At 38.4% G+C, this 27,015-nt stretch overlaps 2 protein-coding genes across 2 annotated transcripts; both read left to right on the forward strand.

The window, feature by feature from the left end:
* The first annotated feature begins 1,273 nt into the window (after positions 1-1,273).
* LOC134749070 (uncharacterized) lies at positions 1,274-12,242 on the forward strand. The gene is made up of 6 exons (XM_063683976.1): positions 1,274-1,727; positions 2,576-2,882; positions 4,871-4,967; positions 6,298-6,408; positions 7,505-7,675; positions 12,189-12,242. The coding sequence occupies exons 1-6, from the start codon at positions 1,274-1,276 to the stop codon at positions 12,240-12,242; spliced, it is 1,194 nt and encodes a 397-aa protein (XP_063540046.1).
* A 7,273-nt stretch (positions 12,243-19,515) lies between these two features.
* Positions 19,516-24,959, forward strand: LOC134749071 (uncharacterized). Its single transcript, XM_063683977.1, has 6 exons — positions 19,516-19,988; positions 20,597-20,903; positions 22,486-22,582; positions 23,099-23,209; positions 23,433-23,603; positions 24,906-24,959. Exons 1-6 carry the CDS (start codon positions 19,535-19,537, stop codon positions 24,957-24,959), a joined length of 1,194 nt encoding a protein of 397 aa, XP_063540047.1. The 5' UTR covers positions 19,516-19,534.
* The last annotated feature ends 2,056 nt before the right edge of the window (positions 24,960-27,015 follow it).

The following is a 27,015-nucleotide window of genomic DNA, read 5'->3' on the forward strand; positions in this document are numbered from 1 at the left end:
CACACATATACACTGAATGTATGTAGGTATGTACCTACGTCCATTGCTCCGGGTCTCTTTAATTATGTAAGTGAAATAAAAGTTTAAAAAGCAATATGGCAGCGTGTGGCTTTGTGCACATTGAATACGGGCTCTGGGTTCGAACGATGTCAAGGGGAGAGGGTTGAAAGTGTTGAAACCTAACATTTTGATACTGAAAGGGATAAGCAATCGGTTTTAACCGCTAAATACTTTTTAAATACATATGGGAAGATCTTAGTTATCGTGTAGGTAAATTTGCCCGTGCGATTTGTACTCGGTACTTCAAAGAGTAATAAACCTGTCATTCGCTCATCCGCGCGTACTTTTTTCAAATTTGACGCATTTTTCTATTGTCAAAGCTGGCATAATGTGAAAAATTATGTAACTTGATAATTGGTCTAAATTGCAAGTAATGTAATATTATTTGTGCCTCTAGTTTCTGATAGAATGAAACTGCCACCTAAGTAACCTTGATACAACTGCATACTCCTAAACTGGCTAAATTGAATTCCGTCATAACTTTGATAACTCTAAGCAGCTTTCTCAGCGATTGAGCATCGGCATGACATGAATTAATATTAAGAAATAGTTCCATTCATTACAATCATTACGTATTCACAAATTTTCTTTACTACTTGAAGTGTTTTACTTTTAGTTAGGTACAACTTTTAATGCGTCTTATACCTAATATGATGTGATCGTAATTGTCAGGTGTTATATTCATTCATTTTGCCAGTATCAAGGTCTTAGGAGCTTTAAATACTACTAAAATTGTACGGTTAGTACAAAACAGGGCCGTTGACTCCAAAATAATGGTTAAACGCGCTTCAAGATTAATTCTCCATTCACTGCACACTACCACATTAGTTTACTGTATACTAAGCTATCGATATTACACTTTAAACAATATTAATGAGCAAAAAACAAAGGAATTAGTCACGAGGCTAGCTATCATGATGGCGCTCGAAACCGGAAGCCGTCAGGTGTTATAATTTATTTTAAATATTAATGGCACGCGTACTCTACAATTAATTAACAATCCATAATTAATGAACCGCTGGGCGCGAACACTGACAACAAACTTTCTTAAATTTCGTTTATCGTCATTTATATTCGAGTTATTTAATAAATATTTTATTAACCAAATTCGACACTTAAAATAATTGATATTTAAGTTACTCTTCTGCAAATTCTGACCAGAAACGAACGTATTTCTAATCAAATATAGTGACGTGAAATTATTGCCTCTAAAATGTTCCTACGAACCAAGTTTTTGTTAAAATATTGCTGCAAATTCTTGTACTATACAGGATGCGGGAATTATTGGTACGAAGACATAAATCATGAAACAATCCGGTTCAAATTGTACCGCTTTATTTCTTTTTCAATTTACACTGTGATGATTTTTCTGGAAAACGTCGCCGCTGTGTTCGGTTCATTTCCCTCGGTGGAAAAAAACTCAGCTTTCATGTTCGCGGCTATTCACAATATCGTACTCGCTAAATTCTATCTCTTCTTTTACCACAAAGTTTCTATAAAAAAATTAAATTCTGAGATGGGGGCTGTTGGCGAAAATTTGGAGGAGGATAATGTTATGAAGAAGCAGTACTGGAAAGTGAAATACGGGAATTTGTTGTATGTAGTAACGGTTTATATGTCACTCGGAGCTTTTGGCCTTGAAAGCACAAGAAAGTCAATCGTCGAAGGTATGTAAGAATAATGTACAGTAGCTGCAAGGATAACTAACCCTCCCTGCATGGGCATTTGTTTCCTGTTATCTCTGCAGCTTACTGTACCTCAACCAGCCGGAAATCATCGAGTTTAAACTGTTGTGATACTCTTGATTCACACGAACAATAAATTAATTTCACGGTATATCACGCGAGTGACTAAAATACATGAGTTAAACCGTAAATGTAATTGAATGCCAGCTGAAAGTAATGTATTCGGTTTAAAATGATCGGTCATACTCATATTTATCATTTATTTATTGCAAAAACCATGGTTATAAAAAAAAATAAATAAATAAATAAAAAAAAATAAAAAAAATCTTACTTACAACTAAATACATATTTTCTTCTGCCAAACCACACAGTGGTTTGTTGGCAAACGAGGCTCCTTTGCGTTTACAAAAAAAAAAAGGTGTAAATGGTGTTACATAGAGATTTGGTACATGGTCACCCTGCAAGGGCGTATTTTAAAAGAACTGTCCAAATAATCTACGCCATATACGGCATCTACGACAGTTAAATATCTGTAAATAAATCATTGATTGCCTCATCACTCCGATTTATAGATAACATTAATCGTATGCAGTTACCTACCTACCACACCTACCTGCCACATTATTACACACCTAGCTCTGTTTTCGTATTCCAGGCACTAAATTGACACTTCGATTGCCCCAATTATCCGACCGATCTGTCATTTTAGTACAAAATTGATACAAAAACAGTATTATTGCTTAGAAAATCGAACTGCCAGTTTAGTATTCGAAATATAAAAACAGAGATTACGTGGTCCCTTCTATTAAGTAGTGTATATAACTTTATAGGTGCTCCGTTTTATACTGTGGTCACCTACTGGCCCGCGTATGAAGACTCCACAATGACAGCTGACATCTTTCGCGTATTCTTTTTTATCACGTGGCTATACATGATGCTCCCCATGATGTCCGTCGACTGTATGCCCATCACGCATCTCATCTGCATCTCGTACAAATTCGTCACCCTGCGACGTCACTTCGAAAGGATTAGGGAGGAGTTTGATGGTGATTTAGTGACAATGAGGAAGGAGGAGGCCGAGGAGAAACTGTGGATTGGGTGTTTGGAGGGAATCAAGATGCATCAAAAGCTAATGTAGTAAGTTGTTGGTATATTAGACGAAATTGTTCGAAAACAATGTCATGAATCAGATGTCATCTAAGTACGCATCTACGTAAGAAAAAGTGACCAAGCCTTCCCCCCAGGTGGCTGAGGTCGGAATTCAACAGGCGGGCGGCGTGTTCAGCTTACGCGGATATGGATAACATCCTAACCACTAGACTACCTGGTCACCCCGTCCCGTCCCGGGTGGTCTACTGGTCAGGACGTGCATAAGTGGGTGTTAGATGTTGCCCAGGCTAGCGCAATGCGGCTTCGAGACTTACTAGTATACTAAATACAAATAAAATAAATAGCTACTATGCTATGAGACTAATATTTACATAGACTTGAAAAATAAGAAATATCGTATTTTAAGAAGTAAAAGTATTTTTAATAATTCATTTCAAGTTTAAGTAAGATATAAATAAAATAGTCGTGTTTCAATCGTCCCTCATTTTCTCAGAATTATTAATCGGCGGAATCTACCCACAGCTAACAATGCTTCATATTCTTAAATCAAGACATTTTTAAATAACTTTATGGGCCTTTTTGATTCAATGGGATTTGCCAATCGACGCTATATTTACAGATGGTGCCGAACAGGTTTACCTGTCTATCCTATCAATGGTGTAAAATTCTTGTTTTATTTTATGACCCGGATGCTAACTCTTTAAGCCAAACAAATCAAAAAACTAGAAATAGGAGAAACCTTAACCTCATTTATAAACCCTTTTTTTTGTAAACCTCTGTTTATCAGAACCCTCCCTTAACCAGGTAGTGATCCACCACAGCGAGCCAGTGAGCTACCACATAGCAAATGATACTTTTTTAACGAGCAGAGAAAAGACAACGACCACGTCAAAATGTCTATTGTCTATTGATCATGTTGGTTGTTGAATAAAGAATTTAATTTAATATACCGTAAAGTCTATAAAGTGGGCGATTTCCGAACGCAAAAAAATGGGAGGTGTCAAAACAAATTTCTTTGACGTTTTAGTTGTCAAGTTCAAATCGTCAATAAATGGCCGTTTTTGTACGCTGGTCCCGATATAAATGTGTGTTATGCCGAAAAAAATACGGTAAGTGCTATGTGTTGTATTTTTTTTGGTTAAATATTAGATAAGGTATGTGTAGTAAGTCATAATTTATCAAAGTTTTTGTTTTTTTGGTAAAATATTCGCTCTAAATGTTTGGGGTTCATATGTAACCTATGTAATAGTGATGGCAGGTGGACCAAAATATTGACGGATTGGTGGCCGCTTTCGGATGAAAGAAGCGCCTGGCGTCTGTTGGCTCCTTGGGTGGATAACGTTCGAAAAATCGCGGGGCACTTTTGGATGAGACTAGCCCAGGACCGGGATAAGTGGCGTACACGAAGAAAGGCCTATGCTCAGTAGTGGGCGACCGAAGGCTAACATGATGATGATGATGATGTAACCTCTGCTCGTTTGGGGCACGTATAAGTGGTCTATATGTGGCCACTGCTCTGCAAGGAGTTTACATGATATTTAAGGGTAAGGTTAGTACCTACTATGAAGGAAGCCTTCTAGTACAATGTTCACTATTTTAAACAGGTTTTTCGGGTATTTGTTTTTAGTAACATTTACTTTCAGACCTTATTTTGCTGTTTACTAAAAACACGAATAAATGGCACTATTTTCTTATTTACATTGTGGTTTTATTATTTTATCGTTTATATGTAAAGACGTGACTAACCCTTAAAACTGCTCTGTATATGGCTAGCAGTGCAGTAGTTGTATGTGTACCACATACCACCACCGTCCACAGCGGGCAGTGGACATATAAAAACCACAGGGTTTTTTTATTGAAATAATGATGAAAAAAAAAAACCAAGAAAATAGTTTTATTTCAACGTTATTATCTACCGGAATCAGTAACCAAAAGAAAGTAATGTGTCAGGCCTGTTTCTGGGTTAATATACCTACTTAAAAATGTAGAAGTAATTATCAATTCTGTTTTTTTAGTCTCGCCGACGAAATCAAACGAATATTCGGAACAATATTGTCTCTTCAGGTGTGTGAAAGCTCTGTCTGTGCAGTATTTCTCATGCTGCGTTTGGCGGTAAGTCCAACAAAAAGATTACTTAAAGACTTTGTTTTTTGGCAAAAATAAAATTTTTGGGTCACGCTTTATTGCCCACCCAAAGTTTTGGATTCATTAAAAGGAATGATTATATATATGTGCCCAAATTCGAAAAGCCTACAAGCTATTTAAAACTATCTACCTTCAGGCTTCGCCAACACTTCAATTCAATCTTTGGGTAATATTGCTCCATCGATACTGTCGATGATTTCGCCAATGTTAAAGTGTATCCCACGTGGGATCGAATAAATATTATTTGTAATAAATAAACTTCAGCCAGTGTACGGTATTAAATAATAATTATGGCTTCTAGGGCTCTAGCCAGCCACGGTTAGAGGTAGAAATACCAAATGCTCGCAGAGCACGACGTTGTTTGGTAAGTATTTAGTTGGGTAATCTTGTAATGCGATAGCTGCACTACAAGGACCCGCGTGGGCGCGTGAGCTACCTGACGCCGACGTTGACGCCAGAATGGTGATTAAACGCGTTTCGTGATGAATTTTTCATTGTCTGCACACTTCCACATTAATTTACTGCATAATACGCTATCAATATTACACTTTAAACAACACTAATGAGCAAAAACAAGAAATTATTCACGAGGCATGTTACCATTATGGCGGTCGACGAATAACCCGCCAACACTTAATTGGTGCCAAATTATTATTGCACTGTTATTTTTATTTATTTATTTATTTAAACTTTATTGCACAAATTTACACAAAAAGAGTACAAATGGCGGACTTAACGCCTTGAGGCATTCTCTACCAGTCAACCATTGGGCTAAACAGAAACAGTTAGTTTGGTGCAGGATTGTAAAGAGTAAATATGAAAAAGATCCAAGTCAGACTACTATGATATCCATAAATTATTTTCTTTATGGATATTTACACAAATATCCATAAAGAAAATAATAATATACCTACATATAATAATGTTATCTAGATTTCGTGTCCAAATTTTTTGATCTAGTCGATTAAATAGATTTCTCACACATTATTCGCTGGCAAAGTAGCAAATGCATGCGATTTCAAACTACCTACCTACTTGTACATTTTTTAATTTCGATAGCTTCTCTTACGATCCGAGGATGATAGTGACGCTCGGTGGAGAGGACTTTGGGTTTGTGTAGCTCAATCCAGTAATTAGTTTCACTTGTCAGCAAGTGTTCAGCTATTGCGGATTTGTGTACTTGGCGATTTTTTACAGCCGCTATGTGATCCTTCACCCTCTCTTGAAAATTACATTAATGATGTGTACAAAACGCGACAGTTTAAAGTGCTAAAAATAACATGTTTTCTCTTTCTAGCTATCCCCACACATGGATCTCACTAATGCTTTCATGACTTACACTTTCGTAGGAACGCTGTTATATTTGCTCGCCCTTAATCTCTGGAACGCAGGCGAGGTCACCTATCAGGTAAATAATATATGTATAAGATCACTAGACTTATATTGACCGGGATATAGACCGTGATTACCTTTTGTATTATTTGTGAGCTCCCGATATTTCGACACCCACACAAATAATACAAAAGGTAATCACGGTCTATATCCCGGTCAATATAAGTCTAGTGAAACTAACCGTGAATCATTCAAAACTCTTATGTATAAGATATTCTGTGGATAAGCTGCGATCAGGTTGCGGCGTTTAACACTAAATATTTGTTAATTTCGTACGTAGCGTCCTACACACACTCATTATATTTAGCAATAACTTTATCCCTAGTTCTAGTTTCTTTCTTCAAAAATGTTGATAAACTTCTACTTAAACTATTAAGGCTTATGTAGACTGCTAACATTGATGTTATCAGCCTCTTCTAGTAACTGTTGCACAAGTATTTGGAGAATATTGCGTGCCCTGTCAATATATGTGACGTTTTCTACCAAAAGGTACCACATTGTCGGTTGTCGATAAGGTTGATTTCTAATTGAAACTATATGGAAATAGCGCCTTACTGACAAGCGACAATAAGTACCCTTTTGGTTGAAAATAGCATATATGAACCATCGGTAGCGCACCACAATTCAAATATGTGCATCCTCGAAAACGTGCAGTGTAAAAAAGTACCTGAAAGGAAACAAAAATTGTTAGAAAGTATAATTCTAGATTGGTAAAAACACAACTAAATTTCAGTTTTGAATGATTCACGGTTAGTTTTACTAGACTTATATAGACCGTGATTACCTTTTGTATTATTTATGAGCTCCCGATATTTTATATATATAATTATATATTCTACACAACTTTGACACCCACCCGCTATCTTCAGTCACCCGTGAACATGATCAATGTAACTGCGTCGAAATATCGGGAGCTCATATATAATTCGTTACCCAAGTCACTATGGGTTTCCTAGACTTATGGCCTACTAAGGGGCCACTGTGGTTATGTGGTATGACACCTCGGCCACGAAAAGCCGCCTGCCGACATAACAACAAAACAAATGACGACTGTTTGACAGAACAGTCGTCATCTGTTGGGGCCGCGACCCTCGTGTGATTTTTCCCCGCAGGCTTCACTCTTGTCGCCCGCCGTGTTTTACTGCGGCTGGCACATGTGCACGGTGGGACGCCCGCGCCGCAACATACGCCGGCTCGTGCTGATCGCGTGCGCGCAAGCGCAAAAACCGCTCGTATTCAAGGCCTTCGGTATATACGATCTGTCCTACAGCACTTATGTCTCTGTAAGTTTTACATAAATTTTGTGTTGTTTTATTTAACCTCTCGTGTGCCGCTAGTATTTTTTTTTATAGTTTCATTGTACGCGAGTCCACGTTCGCCCATACGAGAAGTAAGTGACGAGAGTGAAGTGATGCGATTTCACGCGTCGCATCGCGTGCATCTGACTTGATTTAACTGATCTACGAGTATGTGTCCAGGGTAATAGCACAGATTATATAATAGTTCTTACGTAATAGTGGAGTGTGCTGATATTAAAATACGGCGTTGCATGAACAAGAGATTTACTTTGGCAAGATTGGTCCTTCGGACCCAAGGATGGATTTAAGAACTGGAGCCACCAAGATTTTTGATGTAAATTTAGGGAGGGGGGTCTCTCATCTTTTTCTTGATATCTACATCAGTTAAGCTACTAGGCCAAGTTTGGTATCGTTTTCGTATAAATCAGGGATGCCGAATTCATTTATGATATGAAAGTGACACCATTCAGAAGTAAAAACGCAAAAACTATGAAAAAAATACTTTTTTTTTAATTCCTCTTCACCTTTAAACTGCTAAGCCAATTTAGTTTAAGTTTGGTATAGAGATAGTTTTAGCCCCAGGGAAGAACATAAGATAGTTTTTATCCCAAAAATCATCCCTTAAGGGTGCTAAAAGGGAGGTGGAAATTTGTATGGGATTCAAAAACTGCTGAACCGATTTAGATAAAATTTGGTACAGAGTCCCGGGGAAAAGCATAGAATAGTTTTTATTCCAAAAAAATCCGTTAAAATTGAAAAGGATGGTGTAGAATTGTATGAGGAATCAATAACCGCTGAACCGATTCAGATGAAATCTACGTCTACATCTTTGATTTAGTTGAAATTTTTTTTTTATGATGAATAGGCAGGCGTTTGACCACGATCCCACCAGATGGTAAGTGATGATGTGGTCTACGGTGGAGCACGCTTACCTATGAGATACCTATTAACTCTTGCCTTGAAGAGCTCCAAATTGTACTCATGCGGAAACACAGACTCGGGCAGAGCGTTCCACTCCTTTGCAGTTCGCATAAGAAATGTGGAAGCAAAACGCTTCGTGCGTATTTTTGGAATTCCTACCATGAAGCGATGCCGGAGTGCCGTTTGTCGTGTGGTCCGATGGTAAAAATAGGACGGAGGAATAAGGTTGTGCAGTTCCTCGGCACACCCTCCGAAATGTATCCTATAAAATATCGACAGGCTGGCAACCTTGCGACGATGCTCCAGACTTTGGAGTCGAGCATTCGTCAGATTGCTGTCATTTATGATTCTCTTGGCCCTCCTCTCAACTGACTCGAGCGCCTCAAGCTGGTACTTTGCAGAGCCATCCCACAGATGAGAACCGTATTCTACACACGATCGGACTTGTGCTTGGTAAAGGTCGAGCAGCTGCCTAGGTGTAAAATACTGCCTCACCTTGTTGAGGATGCCTAGCTTTTTTGCCGCTAACTGTGCTTTCGACTCGATATGCGGGCCGAAGTTGAGTTTCGAGGTCAGCGAGATTCCGAGCAGCTCAAGGTGGTCGGTTAACGGAAGGAATACATCTCGGAAAGTAGGAGTGATATGGAATGGACTCCGTTTAGCGGAGATAAGACACGCCTGAGTCTTACTAGCATTGAACGCAAACAGATTGGCTTCGCCCCAATCGGAGACTGCCTTCAGTGACACGTTCATGCGTTCGACCTTTGCCTCCCTGAGTGCCTGAATTTGGGCTCCACTAGCTCGTGAATCGGGTATGTAGCTTTCAACAACCGTGGTGTCATCTGCATATCCGAACGTACCTGGCTGCAGCAGGTCGTTTATGTGGAGCAGGAAAAGGGTCGCTGAAAGCACGGACCCTTGAGGGACTCCGGCATTGATTGCCATCTGATCGGACGAGCAGCCATTAATGATAACCCGAATCGATCGATCCCTCAAAAAGTCTGATACCCAGTCACAGAGACTAGTGGGTAGACCGAAGGACGGTAGCTTGCTAATAAGGCCCTCGTGCCAAACCCTGTCGAAGGCCTTCGATACATCTAGAGAGACAGCTAAAGCCTCTCCATTCTTCTCGATGGCCTCACTCCAAATGTGCGTAGCATACGCTAAAAGATCTCCAGTAGACCGGCCTCGGCGGAACCCATATTGCCGGTCACTGAGCAGGTCATTCGCTTCTAGGTATGCCAGGAGTCGGTTGTTCAGTACACGTTCCATACTCTTACAGAGTATGGACGTGACCGAAATCGGTCTATAGTTGGCAGGGTCTATAAATGATACTTAACTTGACTTAGAACCTAAACTTAAGCAATTATTAACCTTAAACGTCGCCTACTCTTAATTTATAATTTATAATAAATTAATAATTATTATTCTTAAAATGTTAAGCGGCAAGTTTTATTTAAATGTGGGCGTTTTTTTACTGTGAATTATTTACGAGTAGGTAATTGAAGCTTTCTACAATGACGCACACTTTCAGAAAATTATCGCCCAAAAACGAACTTCGCAACTTACCCAGTTTATTGACTTATTCAATACTTTACATTTTTCCCATTTACTTATGCAAAACAAAGTCACGATTACGAACAGTGTGCTTCAAATTCGCACAAAATTAAATAAATATTTTAAAAATTTAGGTTGTGTACCTACTAGGTATTTACGAACGAAATTATGGGCCGGGTTCAGCAAATATTTAAGAACTTATTAGGTAATAGAATAAGATATGTCGATTTTTAGTGCTCCATAAGAAACTTTGTTCAGGAGCACTTTTATGGGATCACTTCGGTGTTCAAAATTACACGTATGATGTTCGGCAATTATATTTTAATACAACAGAAAACATAGGTACGTGAGGTTGCCAGAGCTCGAGGGAGAGGAGAGTTAGGGTCGGCAACGCGCATGTAACTCCTATGAAGTTGCAGGCGTACATAGGCAGGGGAGACTGCTTAACATCAGGCGGGCCCTATGCTTGTTTGCCACTGACGTAGTTTAAAAAAAAACATAGGTAAATAACTAGTAAAGCCCTTCTTGCGTGTAGTTGTGTACAGTTTGCAAAAAAAAAGGAAAAATATAACAAATTATATAAATGTTTTCTAGGTACACCAGATGATTTAGCACCACTTGCAACATACCACTAACTCTGGGTCAACCAGTTAAACTGTTAACCCAGTGTCAAATTGTACTGGTAATCATGGTTACTCCAGGATTAACCTGTTAACCCCGGGTTAGTCGGATACTGCGAGTGGCGCTTAATCACCTATGGTGGTGTTGATAAACAATTTTAGTTTTTATCGCAAGCCTATTGGAAATATTTGTACATATTACACAAAAAAAAATGTGCCCCCCCTCCTCTTACTTTTAAAACCTGAGTCCAAAAAATATGAAAAAAAATCGTATAATATAAAATAAAATTAAAAATATGAATAAATAAAAAGCTCTATTTTTGCCCCTATTACAGGCCACATCCTGTATAGCTTAAGAAAGACATTAAATGAAACTATAACAAACATAACCAGTTAAGCCTTTTTTGATTTATCGCAAAAAGTCTCTCGTCCACAGTAAAAATATGTACAGCCACAGTTAAACGTTTTTACGACATTAAATGGGTTTTTAAAGTTATTTGGCATTATTTATGTAAACAAAGCAAAATGTAAGATAAAAATTGCTTACTCATTTAATTGTTATTTAATATTTAATTTTTCTAAAACAGTTACATTGGCTGAATGGGTATGCCGCGCCGTTGACTATTGACAGTTTTAGAACGAAAAAGTAAAAAATTAAAAATTAAGAGGAAAGCTCGCTGATTTTCATACTTTAGTTAACAAATCATTCTAAATTTACTGCCGTTTCCTAAAATACTTATTTTTCATCAATATTGCAGACATGACATGCAAAGTCTCCGAATAAAAGTAAATTGTGAGGAAAAAATCATGGCCATACGTCTATTACTTTAATTAAAATAAGACCAGAAGTATAATTATGATCATTGTCAAGAGGGTGCTGTTATTCTCATGTATATGGTCACAGTTCAGTTTAGTATAAAAATTTAGTTCCAATGAAATTCCGCAATATGGCGCGTGATAATAATAATATATTACCGAACAGGCTTTAATTAGATGCAGCCTTGTATTTTTGGTTTCCTCGTATTCGATATGAAAATTAGATTGTTTAAGTTGGGTCAAAGGCACCAAATATCATTTCATCCCTTTGTTAACAATCTTCTATACCAGTTCCAGTTTAGCCTATTGTGCTGGAAGGGTAACTACGGAACCCTACACTGAGCATGGCCCGACATGCTCTTAGCCGGTTTTGTTTACCATGCTGTCGATTTCATTAAGTACCTACCTAATACTTATCAACCATCTCATATCTCACATTTACTCCGCCACCTATATACTACTACATAAATCGTATTAATTTAGCGTTCCAGCAATTCGAAACGACACTTTGTACGATGGTAAAAAATTGCGTTAACTTAAGCTTCAATTAATTCTCAATTTTCCATTTAATTTTTCATTTCCAGGTGGCGCGGATGACTTACTCAGTGTTCGCCGTGTTGTACCAGAGGGGCGGCTGAGCTGACCTTATTTACCAGTTTCCACGCTATTCTAGGCATTGAGGTCCATTCTAATTTAACAATTTGTTATGATTTTGGACGATCGTCTTGGTAATTGGCGCGCATCTCACGCACTTTCACTTCATTTCGCTTGCGTTAGCGATCTTCAAGAATTTTCTCATAGTGTAATTGGACTTAAGTACTTAGTGATATCATAAGTCATTATTGTCATTAGGCTACTGACTGCTATTTCTTTTATAAAAAAACAATAAGAAAAGAAATAAAACCAATTTGTGTATAGAGCTCAAACAATAGTTTATTTTATCTTACAGTAATCTTACCTTCTTTATACACTTTCCTTAGTGTATTGGCGCCCTCTATTTTCAACTTAGAGATTTCTAAGAGTCATACGGACGTGTTGTGTAACAACAAGCGTGGAACAACTACAGAGGACCTACATATAGTCTAATAGCTCTTTAAAAATAAGAATACAATTTGGCGCCCAACGTGGGGCGACGCTTTAATTTTTTATATTGTTTTCACAGTCTGTGGTTTCTGACGAAAACTCTCTTAGCTATGTTTTGAGCTCGGTATTATAATATAACTAGCTTTTGCCCGCGACTTCGTCTGCGTGGACTTAGTAACCCCAGCAAGAGAAAGAATAGCGCCTGGAGAAAGTCTTATAGCAATTATTCAATTTGAGCATATTATGCACACAAACTAGCAGACACTTCATTAATTAACTCAATTCCTTCCCCCTTTTTACTTTCTTAAGGGATGATTTTCGGGATAAAAACTATCCTATGTCATTCTCAGGGACTCAACCTATCTCTATGCCAAATTTCATCTAAATCGATTCAGCGGTTTAAGCGTGAAGAGGGAACACACAGACAGACAGACAGACAGACTTTCGCATTTATAATATTAGTATGGATATACTTCTAGTTTTAAGACGCCTTGTTTCTTTGAGCTCATTACTTAAATTTTATCAATTGTTTACACTGAATGTGTAAATTTAAATATTTTTTTAAACCTTAACATGGCAAGACATGAAAGAATGTTTCCATCTATCTGTAGGAATATTTTAAGGGATAGTAATGAGTCAAAAAGTACTTTATTAAAAAAAAAAGCATTCTCAAACTAGCGTTTTCAGGATGTCCGTTAAAACGGACATTGCCACGAAACTTATAGATTGATTGTTCCCAAGGTTGTCCTAAAAAACGTACATCGCTGTCATACAGTTTCAGAAAATAAAAATGAATAAAGTATTACAGGTCAAAAAAGTTTAAATTCTTTATATAACACACTAGTAAATAATTGTAAATAGCGTTTAATTAGAATATCAATAAGAAAAAACTTATGAGAAATATAATAATCATAATCATAATATCATAATCATTTATTTCGTAAATGCACACAAAACATTACACGTCAGAAACAGTTAAATACATTCTCTATCATTTAAATAAATAAAATTAATTTTAAATAAATCAAATAATACGATGTCAGTGTTAACTTAGTAATAACAATAATGAAAAATAATAACAGATTAAAATTACAATTAAACATCACAAAATTCACGTGTGTCATAAAAGGCATTATTAATTAACCAGTGCTTGTTAGTTTGCGATAATTAATTTTATTTTTAGGTTTACTTCTAGTTTTAATTTTATAATTAGTTTTTAGTATTGATCTGTATTTTTATGAATATTTTGTTTATAAATTGTATATACAGATGTCAATCACAATGAAAAAATCAACGATGATCAACTCTGGTCAACGTGGGACTCGAACCCACATCCTTGGATTGCCGGTCCAATGCGTTACCAATTGCGCCCGCTGACCATCCGTCAATCGACGCGAATTTAATCATTGCAACTGTGACGACGTCACTAGCGACATCTGCATATTAAGGGCCAGAGTCGGCCACCTAAGTTAAAATGGAGAACCTGAGTTTTTGCTACGTTAAAACTAGCCCATTGACAGTATAGTAGAAACAATCGCTTCATAAGTCAGAAACGCGCATGTGACACCCTTAATATTGCAACATCCATAGACAACGAAAACCGCTTAGCGTTGCTTGTTAGTTCTCCATAGGCTACGGTGGCCAAAAGCGAGAAAAAAACTGTCTTAAAATTTAATTTAGCAAAGTACGTGAGTCCTCATGAGTTACGAGGCCGGGGGCGCCGGGCCCGGCGGCCGGGGCGCGTGTGAGTATGAAGGTATCGCGGGCTGCGGCAGCTCGCGTATCTTAGCTGTATACTTTTGGTTTGTTTACCTATATGATTCTACTAGCTGAAAGTATTATTTTTTTGTCTCGTAGAAAAAGTATTGTATACAATAATGATATAATCAAGCTTTTCAATCTCGTACCTTACTAAAGCAACTCAGCAAGCTTCGTTGCTTAAACACGGTACTCAACTGAAAAGCTCTCTATTATATCACGATTGTATAAAATACTATTTTTTTGTAAAATATTATCATTGCACCATACAACAAAACCTTTTTATCACCTAATGGAGTGTTGTAAGGAAAGCATCAGAGGTAGTCTGGACGGGTTTGATGTAAAACACTTGATGAGGTTCACTTAATAAGCATTAGAGCCCGCGTAGCTTCAGATAGTGGTTACACAAAAAAATAACCACCTACAAGTACTTATGTAATCAAATAGTCGTAGTCTTCAATTGTAAGTCCATAAAGAGGTCTGTCGACTTTGTCAAGGCGTGTTGTGGGACGTGTGATTTCATCGCCTTGCAAGAGACGTGGCTCCTACCGCACGACCTACCATACTTGGGGAGCATACATGAAGGATTTGGGCATGCAGGCACGTCGGCGGTGGACACTGCAGCCGGGATCCTGCGCGGGCGACCCCACGGCGGTGTAGCCCTGTTGTGGCGGAAGGATATTTGCCAATCGGTGTCGATAATCGAGTGTGATAGTCCGCGGTTAGTGTGTATTAAGGTGACCATCGGTGGTCGGCAGTTATTAATTATGAGTGTATATATGCCTGTAGATATAAATGAGAACTTACTGGAATTTACACAGTGTCTTGGAGAAATTTGTGCCATAGTGGAGACAGCGGACGTAGAATCTGTGATAATTTTGGGTGAGGCCCACGGGTCTAGACGTTGGTTAGATCATTGTTTAGTATCAGAGTTAGTGTTGAAATCTGTTGTGAATATTAAAATAAATAATGATGTATTTTGGTCCGACCATTTTCCGATGGAGTTGGAAATTAACATAAACATTGTGAGATGTAAAGTAAGTTTGAGTAATAGACCGCGAAATTATGTAATATGGGGTGAGAGGAGTTCAGAACAGGTGGGTGAGTATCACGACGCCTGTAACAACAGGTTGCGTGATATCGACCTTCCTGAGGAGCTCAGAGATTGTTGTGACAGGACCTGTGACAATGTGGGACATCATGTGGTTATAAACCAACTGTATAATAGAATAGTAGGTATTTTAGTTGAGGCGTCTGTATTGAGCTCTAAAAAGTCTGTAAAGCGGAAAGGAGGATATATTACAGGATGGAACAAACATGTGAGTGCGGTGAGGCAAGACTGAAATTTCTGGAGTGGGTAGCTAGTGGTAAACCTAGGTCTGGAAGTATATACGATGACATGTGTGACAGTAGGCGCAGGTTTAAGTGTAGGTTAAAATGGTGCCAAACCCACCAGGACCAAATTAAAATGGATGTGTTGGCCTCCCATCGCGCAAAGGGTGATTTTAGGTCCTTCTGGAAGCACACTAATTCCCTTAATGTAAGACCGAGCTTGCCAGTTAGTGTAAATGGATGTAATGAGCCAGCGGAGATAGCACGGTTATTTAAAGATAAATTCAAGGTGGAATCACCTCTGGGTTCCACAGTACAGTCATGCAATGCTGAGTTCGGTGCTGAGTTCACCGTGTTCACATGTAAGGAAGTGTCTGAGGTGATCCGTCACATGACGCGAGGAAAGTCACCGGGGCACGATGGGCTCAGTATTGAGCATCTGCAGGCCGCTGGAGTACACTTACCCAGAGTGCTAACAATGCTGTTTTCGCTGTGTATTTCTCATGCATATTTGCCCGAAGGAATGTTGAGAACAATTGTCGTGCCGATAATTAAAAATAAAACCGGGGACCTGTCAGACGCAGGTAACTATAGGCCCATCTCATTGGCTACAATAACAGCTAAAGTACTTGATGGTGTGCTGGACTTGCGACTTGGTAGATATCTAAAGTTACATGATGGGCAGTTTGGTTTTAGAGCAGGATTATCTACTGAGGCCGCCATTTTAAGTCTAAAGCACACCATCAAGTATTACACAGAGAGGAACACGCCTGTATATGCGTGCTTCCTCGACCTGTCTAAAGCCTTTGACATGGTGTCATATGGTGTCCTGTGGGATAAACTAGCTTCAAGCAGGGTCCCGCGTGAAATAATAGATATTTTTAAATATTGGTACGGCAACCAGACCAATACGGTTAGATGGGGGGTAGCACAGTCGGAAGCATATAGGTTGGAATGCGGAGTGAGGCAGGGGGGCTTAACCTCACCGAAGCTTTTCAACTTATATGTTAACGGACTGATAGAAGAGCTCAGCAGAATGCCGGTGGGGTGTTATGTCGACGGCGTCAGCGTGAACAACATAAGCTACGCCGACGATATGGTGCTGCTGTCCCCCTCTGTCAGTGCACTCAGGAAAATGCTGAGTGTCTGTGAGGCCTACGCCGAAACTCACGGTCTTGTATACAACTCCAAAAAGAGCGAAGTCATAGTCTTCAGGTCAAAGAAAATGAACCCTAAGCATGTGCCTTCTATAGCTTTGAATGGTAATGATCTACGAAGGGTGTCACAGTTTAAATATCTCGGGCACTATCTGACAGAAGACCTCAAAGACGATCTCGATTTGGAGAGGGAACGAAGAGCATTAGCGGTCAGAAGCAATATGTTGGCTCGTAGGTTTGCCCGTTGTTCAAAACAAGTTAAAATCACCCTTTTTAAGGCGTTCTGCCAAGTATTTTACACGGGTAGTCTATGGGTTAACTACACGCTGAAAGCCTATAATGCTCTCCGTATCCAGTATAATGATGCCTTCAGAATCCTGTTGAGGTTGCCACGGTTCTGTAGCGCGTCAGGAATGTTTGCCGAGGCGCGTACCGACGACTTTTATGCGATCAGGCGAAAGCGGGTCGCATCTATCCTAAATCGCATCCGACGCAGCGACAACGGGATACTGAAGGTAATCGCCGATAGACCTGATAGTTCCATCCTGTGTGCATGGGTCAAAACTATTAAGTAGAATACATATATCGACATTTGTTATGCTTGTATCTGTTGCTCTTTTGACATGAAATCATTATTTATATGAATTTAAATTAAAAGAAAATGGTAAATTTTTGACATTCTAATTATTATTCTAGTCTATATTATTTTGAATCTGACATATTAATTATTATTATTGTATTCATTATTTAAATTTATTGGATTTTGATTTTATTGTTAAAAGTTTTGTTTTTATTTTTAATGTATTTACTAACACATAGGTATAACGATGGTACTAACAATATTGTATGGAATTTTGAATGTTCTGAAATAAAGATATTTTTTTTTTTTTTTTTAATAATCATTTAAGGAAAGTCTGAACTAATAGTCAAACAGTTTTGTTTTATATAAAAAGTTAAGTAGAGACCAAGAAAAGTCTGCAGCGATTTTGATAGCATACGCAGTGAGAGTGTTATTTATACGTCATAATTTCATCGAAGTTTGACGTTTAAAATAACACTTGCACTGCGTATGCTATCAAAATCGCTGCAGACTTTTCTTGGTCTAACTCTAGTTTTATAGCTGCAATGGGTAACTTATGATGCCAGTCAGTGCTAACAATTGTCTCATCTATCGACAATTACAAATGAGGAAAATTTATACTTACTGATTTTAACACGATTTTCACTCATAATTTTAAAACTAACACGGGACTTAATCGCGTACAAACTTACGTTTATTTATAGCCTGACGTTTCGAACGTGACGTTACGTTCGCGATTAAGTCCGTGTTAGGTTTAAAATTAGGGGTAATCCATTAATTACATCACACGTTTAGGTGGGGGAGGGGGTCAATAAAATGTGACATGTTGTGACAAAGGGGAGGGGGGAGTCACAAACTTTGTGACGTCACTTCTTTTAATTATTTTATTCGCTGTACAGTTAAATAACAAGTTTTTGGAACGATAATCGTTTTTAATAGTATAATTTTCTTTCCTAATCTGTTTTGGGTTATAAAATTACTAATATTTTTTTTGTCAAAAATATTTTGATAAAATATTAATAATACTTAATTCGATTCGCCAATTTCATTTAAAAAATGTGACGTCACACCAGGGGGGAGGGGTTTGCCAAATGTGACCAAGTGTGACAAAGATAGGGGGGGAGGGGTCAAAAACCCTCGAAATTCGTGTGACGTAATTAATGGATGAACCCTTATGAGGAAAATCTAGTTATTAAGGTTTGACGCAAATAATCCTTTAGTAAGTAAGTAAATATTCTTTATTGTGCACCATAAAGTTAAAAAAATACACAGAAAGCGAAATACAAGCTTAAGACTATCAATACGGATAATAATATAATAATATCAATACGGATTATTTTCAAGCCTGTATTCTTATTATGTGATTTTTGCATAAATATAGATATTATCAGTCACAGTACGCTCGGAGCAGCGCCGGCAGAGGTTTAAACACGTCTCATAATGTGGTTCAAGCGGAGGCAAGGACACCTAAATAGAACCGTTTTTCCCCCGAAGGATAAAAAATGGATATTTAGGTTCCTGCCGAAGCTTAAACCACACCTAAGAGCCTTGCCGGCTTATACACATATGGTACTGAGGGGAAAGCAGCCGAGCACTAGCAACCGGGCTACATTAGTACTTGAGTGGCACGATAGATACTACTAGCTGATAAATTCACTTAATTTAGGGCTGAGTTACAAGGGTATTATCTCATAATGTGGTTCAAGCTTCGGCAGGAACCTAATATTTTACCCTTGAAGTTGAAGTACTAGTTGAAGTGTTTTACTTAGGTAGTTAGGTCACGCGTACAATTAAATAACAGTCCATAATTAATGAACCGCTCGCCGCCAACACTGACAACAAACTTTCTTAATTTTCGATTATTGTCATTTATTTATTCAATAAATATTTTATTCACCAAATTCGACACTTGTGGAGGAATTAAATTAATTGATATTTTTATGTTATTCTCCCGCAAATTCTGACTAGAAACGAACGTATTTCGGATCAAATATAGCGACGTGAAATTATTGCCCCTAAAATGTTCCTACGGACCAAGTTTTTATTAAAAGACTGCTGCAAATTTGTGTACTATGCAGGGTGCGGGAATTACTGGTACGAAGACAGAAGTCATGAAACAATCCCGTTCAAATTGTACCGCTTTATTTCTTTTTCAATGTACACTGTGATGATTTTTCTGGAAAACGCCGCCGCTGTGTTCGGTTCATTTCCCTCGGCGGAAAAAAACACAGCTGTCATGTTCGCAGCTATGCACAATATCTTACTCATTAAATTCTATCTCTTCTTTTACCACAAAGTTTCTATAAGAAAATTAAATTCTGAGATGGGGGCTCTTGGCGAAAATTTGGAGGAGGATAATGTTATGAAGAAGCAGTACCGGAAAGTGAAATACGGGATTTTGTTTTATGTAGTAACGGTTTATATGTCACTCGGAACTTATGGCCTTGAAAGTACAAGAAAGTCAATCGTCGAAGGTATGTAAGCATAATGTATAGTAAGCTGCAGAGATAACTGACCCTCCCTGCATGGACATTTGTTGCAGGGGACCCTTCTGTTATTTCTGCACCTAAACCAGCTGGAAATCATCGAGTTTAAACTGCCGTGATACTCGTGGTTCACACGAACATTAAATTAATTTCACGGTATATCACGCGAGTGACTAAAATACATAAGTTGGTTAAACCGTAAACTTAATTTAATGGAAATCATACAATCATATAATCGAGTTCATACTTTTAAAATAACTATCCAAATAATCTACGGCATCTACGACAGTTAAATATCTGTAAATAAATCATTGATTGCCTCGTCACTCCCATTTATAGATAATGTTAATCGTATGCAGTTAACTACATACCTGCCACATAACACATCTAGCTCTGTTTTTCTTATTCCAGGCACTAAATTGACACTTCGATTGCCCCAATTATCCGACCGATCTGTCATTTTAGTACAAAATTGATACAAAAACAGTATTATTGTTTAGAAAATCGAACTGCCAGTTTAGTATTCGGGATATAAAAACAGAGATTAACGTGGTCCCTTCTATTATGTATTGTAGTGTACATTTATAACTTTATAGGTGTCCCGTTCTATACTGTGGTGACCTACTGGCCCGCGTATGAAGACTCCACAATGATAGCTGCCATCTTCCGCGTATTATTTTATATCACGTGGCTATACATGATGCTCCCCATGATGTCCGTCGACTGTATGCCCATCACGCATCTCATCTGCATCTCGTACAAATTCGTCACCCTGCGACGTCACTTCGAAAGGATTAGGGAGGAGTTTGATGGTGATTTAGTGACGATGAGGAAGGACGAGGCCGAGGAGAAACTGTGGATTGGGTGTTTGGAGGGAATCAAGATGCATCAAAAGCTATTGTAGTAAGTTGCTGTTAGGGTTTTCTACCAAATAATATTATGTGAAAAGAAGTTCTGCAAAGCAATATTATGCGAAAAGCAGTATGCCAAAAGTATTTCTGCCAAACGATATTTCGGCTCAACTGCACTTTAGCTGACGCGGAGTTCAGGGCTCATATTTTTTTTGTAGAAAGTGTTGTATGGGAACTTTAACATTTTTTTTCTCGAAAACTATGGGGTTACGCACCATAAGACTTGGTGGGAGATTTCTTATGATTTATCTATTTAATCGTATGGCGTATATACATAAACATTCTATATAAAATTGGATAATAGTCTGAATAAGATAATTATAAGTCCACATTCAGGGTCCCGAGCCACGAGATTACGTCAGGTGTTAATTTAAACAGATCTTCCGGGGGGCCTGCAAATGAGTGCAGAGGGCAGCGCTGTATAATGTGCTCAACGGTTTGAACCTCTTCACCACAGTCGCAGAGTCCCGCCAGCCCCATTTATGACGAAAGTAGTTACAGCGTCCGTGACCTGTCCTCAGTCTGTTTACACGACACCAGAGTTTTCGAGGCAGGCCAAACCCGTCTGGTTTCGCTGTGGGATCCATGGCTTGTAGGGTAGTTCCAGCAGTAGCTTTGCTCCACTCGTTCTTCCAGCTCTGGTTGACGTCAAAACCACAACCACTTTCTTTTTGTTTTGTTTCTTGTTGTTTCTTATGATGAGTACTTTCTATAAAAAAATATGAGCCCTGAACTCCGCGTCAGCTAAAGTGCAGTTGAGCCAATTTGTATGGGAACTTTAACATTTTTTTCTCGAAAACTAGGGGGCTCCGCACCATAAGACTTGGTGGGAAGATTCCTTATGATGAGTACTTTCTATAAAAAAAATATGAGCCCTGAACTCCGCGTCAGCTACTAGTGCAGTCCTTCCGATATTTCTACCAAATAACATAATGCAATACAAAAATATGTCAAAATTTTTATTTGCAACACAATAGGTATGCGTGTGGTTCATATGTAACCTCTGTCCGGTTGGGGCACGTACAAGTGTATAGACCACTTGGCCACTGCTCTGCAGGGAATTTACATGAAATTTAAGGGTAAGATTAGTACTATGAATGAAGCCTTCTCGTACAATGTTCACTACTTTAAACAGGTATATTAAAGATACTTATTAATAATCGTTATTATTAAAACTTTAAGCAGGTATTTGTTTTTAGTAACATTTACTTTCAGACCTTATTTTGCTGTTTACTAAAAACACGAATAAATGGCACTATTTTCTTATTTACATCGTGGTTTTATTATTTTATCGATATGTAAAGACGTGACTTACCCTTAAAACTACTCTGTATGACTAGAAGTGCAGTAGTTGTATGTGGTATACCACCACCGTCCACAACGGGCAGTGGACATATAAAACCATAGGTTTTTTTTATTGAAATAATGATTTAAAAAAACAAGAAATTTGTTTTCTTTTAACGTTATTATCTACCGGAGTCAGTAACCAAAAGCAAAAAATGCGTCAGGCCTGTTTCAGGGTTAATATACCTACTTATGAATGTAGCAGTAATGATTAATTCTATTTTTTTTAGTCTCGCCAACGAAATCAAACGAACATTCGGAATAACAATGTCTCTTCAAATGTGTCAAAGCTCAGCCTTTGCAGTATTTCTCTTGCTGCGTTTGGCGGTAAGTCCAACAAAAATATTACATAAAGACTTGGAAATAGAGTGAAAAAGTTTTTGACAAAAAAAAATTTTTGGTCACGCAGAGTTGTGCCGTTCCCGGTACCATACAAAATGGGGAATATACCGAGCGAGAAATTTCCCCATACAAAATGTGGAATGTTACTGGGAACGGCACAACTCTCTCACGCATTATTGCCCACTGTAGGTACTTTATACCCCCAACGTTTTGGATTCATTAAAAGGAATGATTATTTATGTCCCCAAATTCGAGAAGCCTTCAAGCTATGGAAGACTATCCACCTTCGGGCTTCGCCAACACTTAATTAGTGCCAAATTATTATTGCACTGTCGTCTACATTTCGTGTCGAAAGTTTTTAATCTAGTCGATTAAACAGATTTCTAATACACACACATTATTCGACTGGCAAAGTGGCAAATGCATGCGATTTTAAACTACCTGCCTAATATAAATAAAAATATAACTGAATTTAAAAATAAAATGTTTTCTCTTTTCTAGCTATCCCCACACATGGATCTCACTAATGCTTTCATGACTTTTACTTTCGTAGGAACGCTGTTCTATTTGCTCGCCCTTAATCTCTGGAACGCAGGCGAGCTCACTTATCAGGTAAATAACATATGGGTAGAATATTCTGTGGATAAGCCGGGATCAGGTTGCGGCATTCACAGTAAAGTTAAACATTAAATCTCAGGTGGTATGGCTATTAGTCAATAATTTGCCATAGATAAACGCCGCCTGTCGACATAAAAACAAAACAAATGACGACTGTTTCACAGAACAGTCGTCATTTGTTGGGGCCGCGGCCCTCATGTGATTTCTTTCCCCGCAGGCTTCACTCCTGTCGCCCGCCGTGTTTTACTGCGGCTGGCACATGTGCGCGGCGAGACGCCCGCGCCGCGACATCCGCCGCCTCGTGCTGATCACGTGCGCGCAGGCGCAGAAACCGCTCGTATTCAAGGCCTTCGGTATACAGGATCTGTCCTACAGCACTTTTGTCTCGGTGAGTTTTACATAAATTATGTGTTATTTTATTTAACCTCTTGTGTGTATGTATTTTTATTATAGTTTCATCGTACGCGGATCCACGTTCCGATACGAGAAGTTAAGTGACGCGAGTGGAGTGATGCGATTTCACGCGTCGCATCCTGTGCACTTGACTTGATTTAACTGTTCTACGAGTATGTGATATTGTTGTTGGTGATATTGCATCATTTTGTCACCTTTGTAGCTTCAATACAGACAAAGCATTACTAAGCTTCAGTACAGACAAAACATTGACGAATTCAGTAAGTAATAACCAGAAAGTAATTGTTTCAAGAAACTCATTGCAATTATTAATACGAGCCCGTTTTCGAACCTTCGGTTTTGACAGTCTTAAAAAAGCACACCTTACCGCTAGCCCACCAATCAATGTAACGTTTTTTAATCAAGTTACAAATACTAATTACCTATTATAGTGAATTATTTACGAGTATGTAATTGAAGCTTTTCTTTATGATACTTTTAAAAATGTATCGTTCAAGTACGAACTTCGCAACTTACCCAGTTTAGTGGCATATTCAATAAGTACTTATGTTTTTTCATCAATATTGCAGACATGCAGTCTCCGATTAAAAGTAAGTTCTAAGGAAAAAATCATGGCCATATACTGATAATGCAGATTTGCCTTGTATTTTTTGGTTTCCTCGTATTCGATATGAAAAGTAGATGAAAGGCACCAAACATCATTCCCTAACATCATCATCATCATTCATTCCCTTTGATAACTATCTTCTATAAGTACTAACTCCAGTCACAGAATAAGTAATAGTATTATCATACAGAACGGCCACGCACCGCCTCACCCCGACTCGAATTACCTCGCCCCGCGACAGCAGATTGACGGCCGTTTGCCGGCCGCTCAGTACTATTTTTAAGCAACTTACTCATACTATGACGCATGAAGCGTGTACAGACGTGCCGTTCACATATAGAAACGCAGGTGATTTTTTATGTATAGCGTGTCCGCCCTGTGCTCCAGTTTAGCCTATTGTGCTGGAAGGGTAACTACGGAACCCTACACTGAGCATGGCCCGACATGCTCTTAGCCGGTTTTGTTTACCATGCTGTCGATTTCATTGAGTACCTTAATAATTATCAACTATCTCATATCTCACATTACTCCGCCAGCAACTATATACTACTACATAAATCGTATTAATTTAGCGTTCCAGCATTTCGAAACGACAATTTGTCCGATGGTAAAAAATTACGTCAATGCGTTAACTTAAGCTTCAATTAATTCTCAATTTTTTATTTCCAGGTGGCGCGGATGACTTACTCAGTGTTCGCCGTGTTCTACCAGAGGGGCGGCTGAGCTGATCTTATTTACCAGTTTCTACGCTATTCTAGGCATTGAGGTCAATTCTAATTGAACAATTTGTTATGATTTTGTACCAGTTTTGATACGACTTTCACGATTGTCTTAGTAATTGGCGCGCATCTCATGCACTTTCACTTAATTTCGCTTGCACCAATCAGCGTTACGGCCCGGCCACGACATCGCCCGGCGGCGGCAGCGGTGAGCGACGGCCATAGGTTGGAGCGAGACACAGCGATCGGACCTTTCGTTCCCTTCCCACCTATGGCCGCGCTCGCCGCTACCGCCGCCGCGCTATGTCGTGGCCGGGCCGTTAGCGATCTTCAAGGTCATAGGAAATAAGATCAAAACCGTAACATGTTGTTAAATCTCGTCTCCCTCGTCGGGCTCATGGGATCACCGATAGAATAAGTAGGCCTACTATAATAATAAATAACCTTATTTTGTCATTAAATGTGTGTTGTCAAAATTCGAAATTAAATTATTTTGAATTAAACGTTTAATTTTTTTTATTAATAGCCGTGAGAGATTTGAACTCATAACTTTTTTGTGATCTAAGTCCTCCAACCAAATTAGCTTTAGAAGCTCGGCTCAACCCCGGTGACTTTTAATGGACCATATTAAAAATACATTACCAAAGAAAAATAATACGAAAACATTACAAATATTGTTGCGGGTTGTGCCGTATTTTTCAGATTGTGCGCTATAAGAGGTTATATAAGTATCAAATTTTAATCGGTTGTAACGTTTAATTCGTTATCTTAAGCAATTCAGATTCAGATCAACTTGATACCAAATGACCGATCCAGTTATACTAGATTCATGAGAAATACCCATATTTAATGGAAATTATCATCAATGGACATCATTTATGGATTTGTTCACAGAAACTATACACAAGAACGACTCTATATCAAACGCGCAAAAAAATGCAGTTCTTAAAAAGTAAGGTGAAGGGCGAGGCGGAGAAACTTATCCAGCATTTAAAAATTAGTACCGACAATAATTATCAAGTTTGCTGGGAAATTTTAAATCATCGCTACAACACTAGATCAGCAATGAGCAAGAGATTCGCATTTAATTAAGGGCCAACCAACCAAATTGAAATCTCGATTATTATTACGCACACCGATCGGCCCAAGTCACTTGCTAACGTTAATTTAATAATGTGAGTTGTAATTTGCTATTAATTAATGCTTGATCAACTTTACACGCCTTTGGAATTTGACGCAATCATAGAATACTTATTGTAATTGGATTTTCGGCAATCCTACGTGCCTTGCGTGGGTTGACCTGAGTAAGTGGGGAGTGTGTAAATGAATTAAAACAGATATAGAATTTATCCTTCTAATCATTAATTAAGAAGTTTTTTGAAGTTACACTTATGCAGCAGCTTACTGCAAACATTAAAAGACGACGACATGATATTACTCGATACGAGTAGGAGCTCTTTAATAGTAACTGCCAACAAGCGTTGACAGTTACTTTAAAAAGCTCGTATGCCGTAAGTTGTGTGTTATATCGGGCCAAATTATTTTACGCAAATACGCCACCCTAGGCAGTAGTTACATTTTTGAGGCGTTTGGGGTCGAAACGCTGGGGCCGTGGGGACCAAGCGCGCGTCGGCTCTACAAGGACCTAGCGCCGCGCCTTATAGACGCCACAGGAGTGACCAGAGGGCTAGCCAGTATTTTGCTCAAAGGATAAGCATTGCCGTTCAACGTGGCAATGCGGCCAGTCTTCTGGGCACACTGCCCATTGGCAGTGACTTGGGGGACGTTTTTTTATTTATAAAGCCTTACTTTAAGTTTATTTGTAGTTTATAATATGATTATTTTGAAGTTTATTTATAGTTTACTGTTAATGTTGTTATGTGTAATTTCGTTTAATAAATGATTATTTTGAATGGTTAAAAATTTCATTGTATTTCTAAGCAAAATCTATCTCAATATACTTCTTAGGTCCTATGCTAACCACCGTTTAAATATTCGTACATACCGTATTGAATTTACAAACGTATAAGAAGTTTCTAATCTAAAATTAAGTGTAATAC

This window comes from Cydia strobilella, chromosome 17 (genome assembly GCF_947568885.1).
Source record: "Cydia strobilella chromosome 17, ilCydStro3.1, whole genome shotgun sequence".
NCBI lineage: Eukaryota > Metazoa > Arthropoda > Insecta > Lepidoptera > Tortricidae > Cydia > Cydia strobilella.

Excerpts from the sequence above, each read along its gene's own strand:
- LOC134749070 (XM_063683976.1), top strand. The coding sequence starts at position 1,274 with ATGTTCCTACGAACCAAGTTTTTGTTAAAATATTGCTGCAAATTCTTG. Across the intron at positions 6,409-7,504 it reads CAGGCGAGGTCACCTATCAG|GCTTCACTCTTGTCGCCCGC; the intron begins GTAAATAATATA and ends TTTTCCCCGCAG. Across the intron at positions 7,676-12,188 it reads CCTACAGCACTTATGTCTCT|GTGGCGCGGATGACTTACTC; the intron begins GTAAGTTTTACA and ends TTTCATTTCCAG.
- LOC134749071 (XM_063683977.1), top strand. The coding sequence starts at position 19,535 with ATGTTCCTACGGACCAAGTTTTTATTAAAAGACTGCTGCAAATTTGTG. Across the intron at positions 20,904-22,485 it reads ATGCATCAAAAGCTATTGTA|TCTCGCCAACGAAATCAAAC; the intron begins GTAAGTTGCTGT and ends TATTTTTTTTAG. Across the intron at positions 23,210-23,432 it reads CAGGCGAGCTCACTTATCAG|GCTTCACTCCTGTCGCCCGC; the intron begins GTAAATAACATA and ends CTTTCCCCGCAG.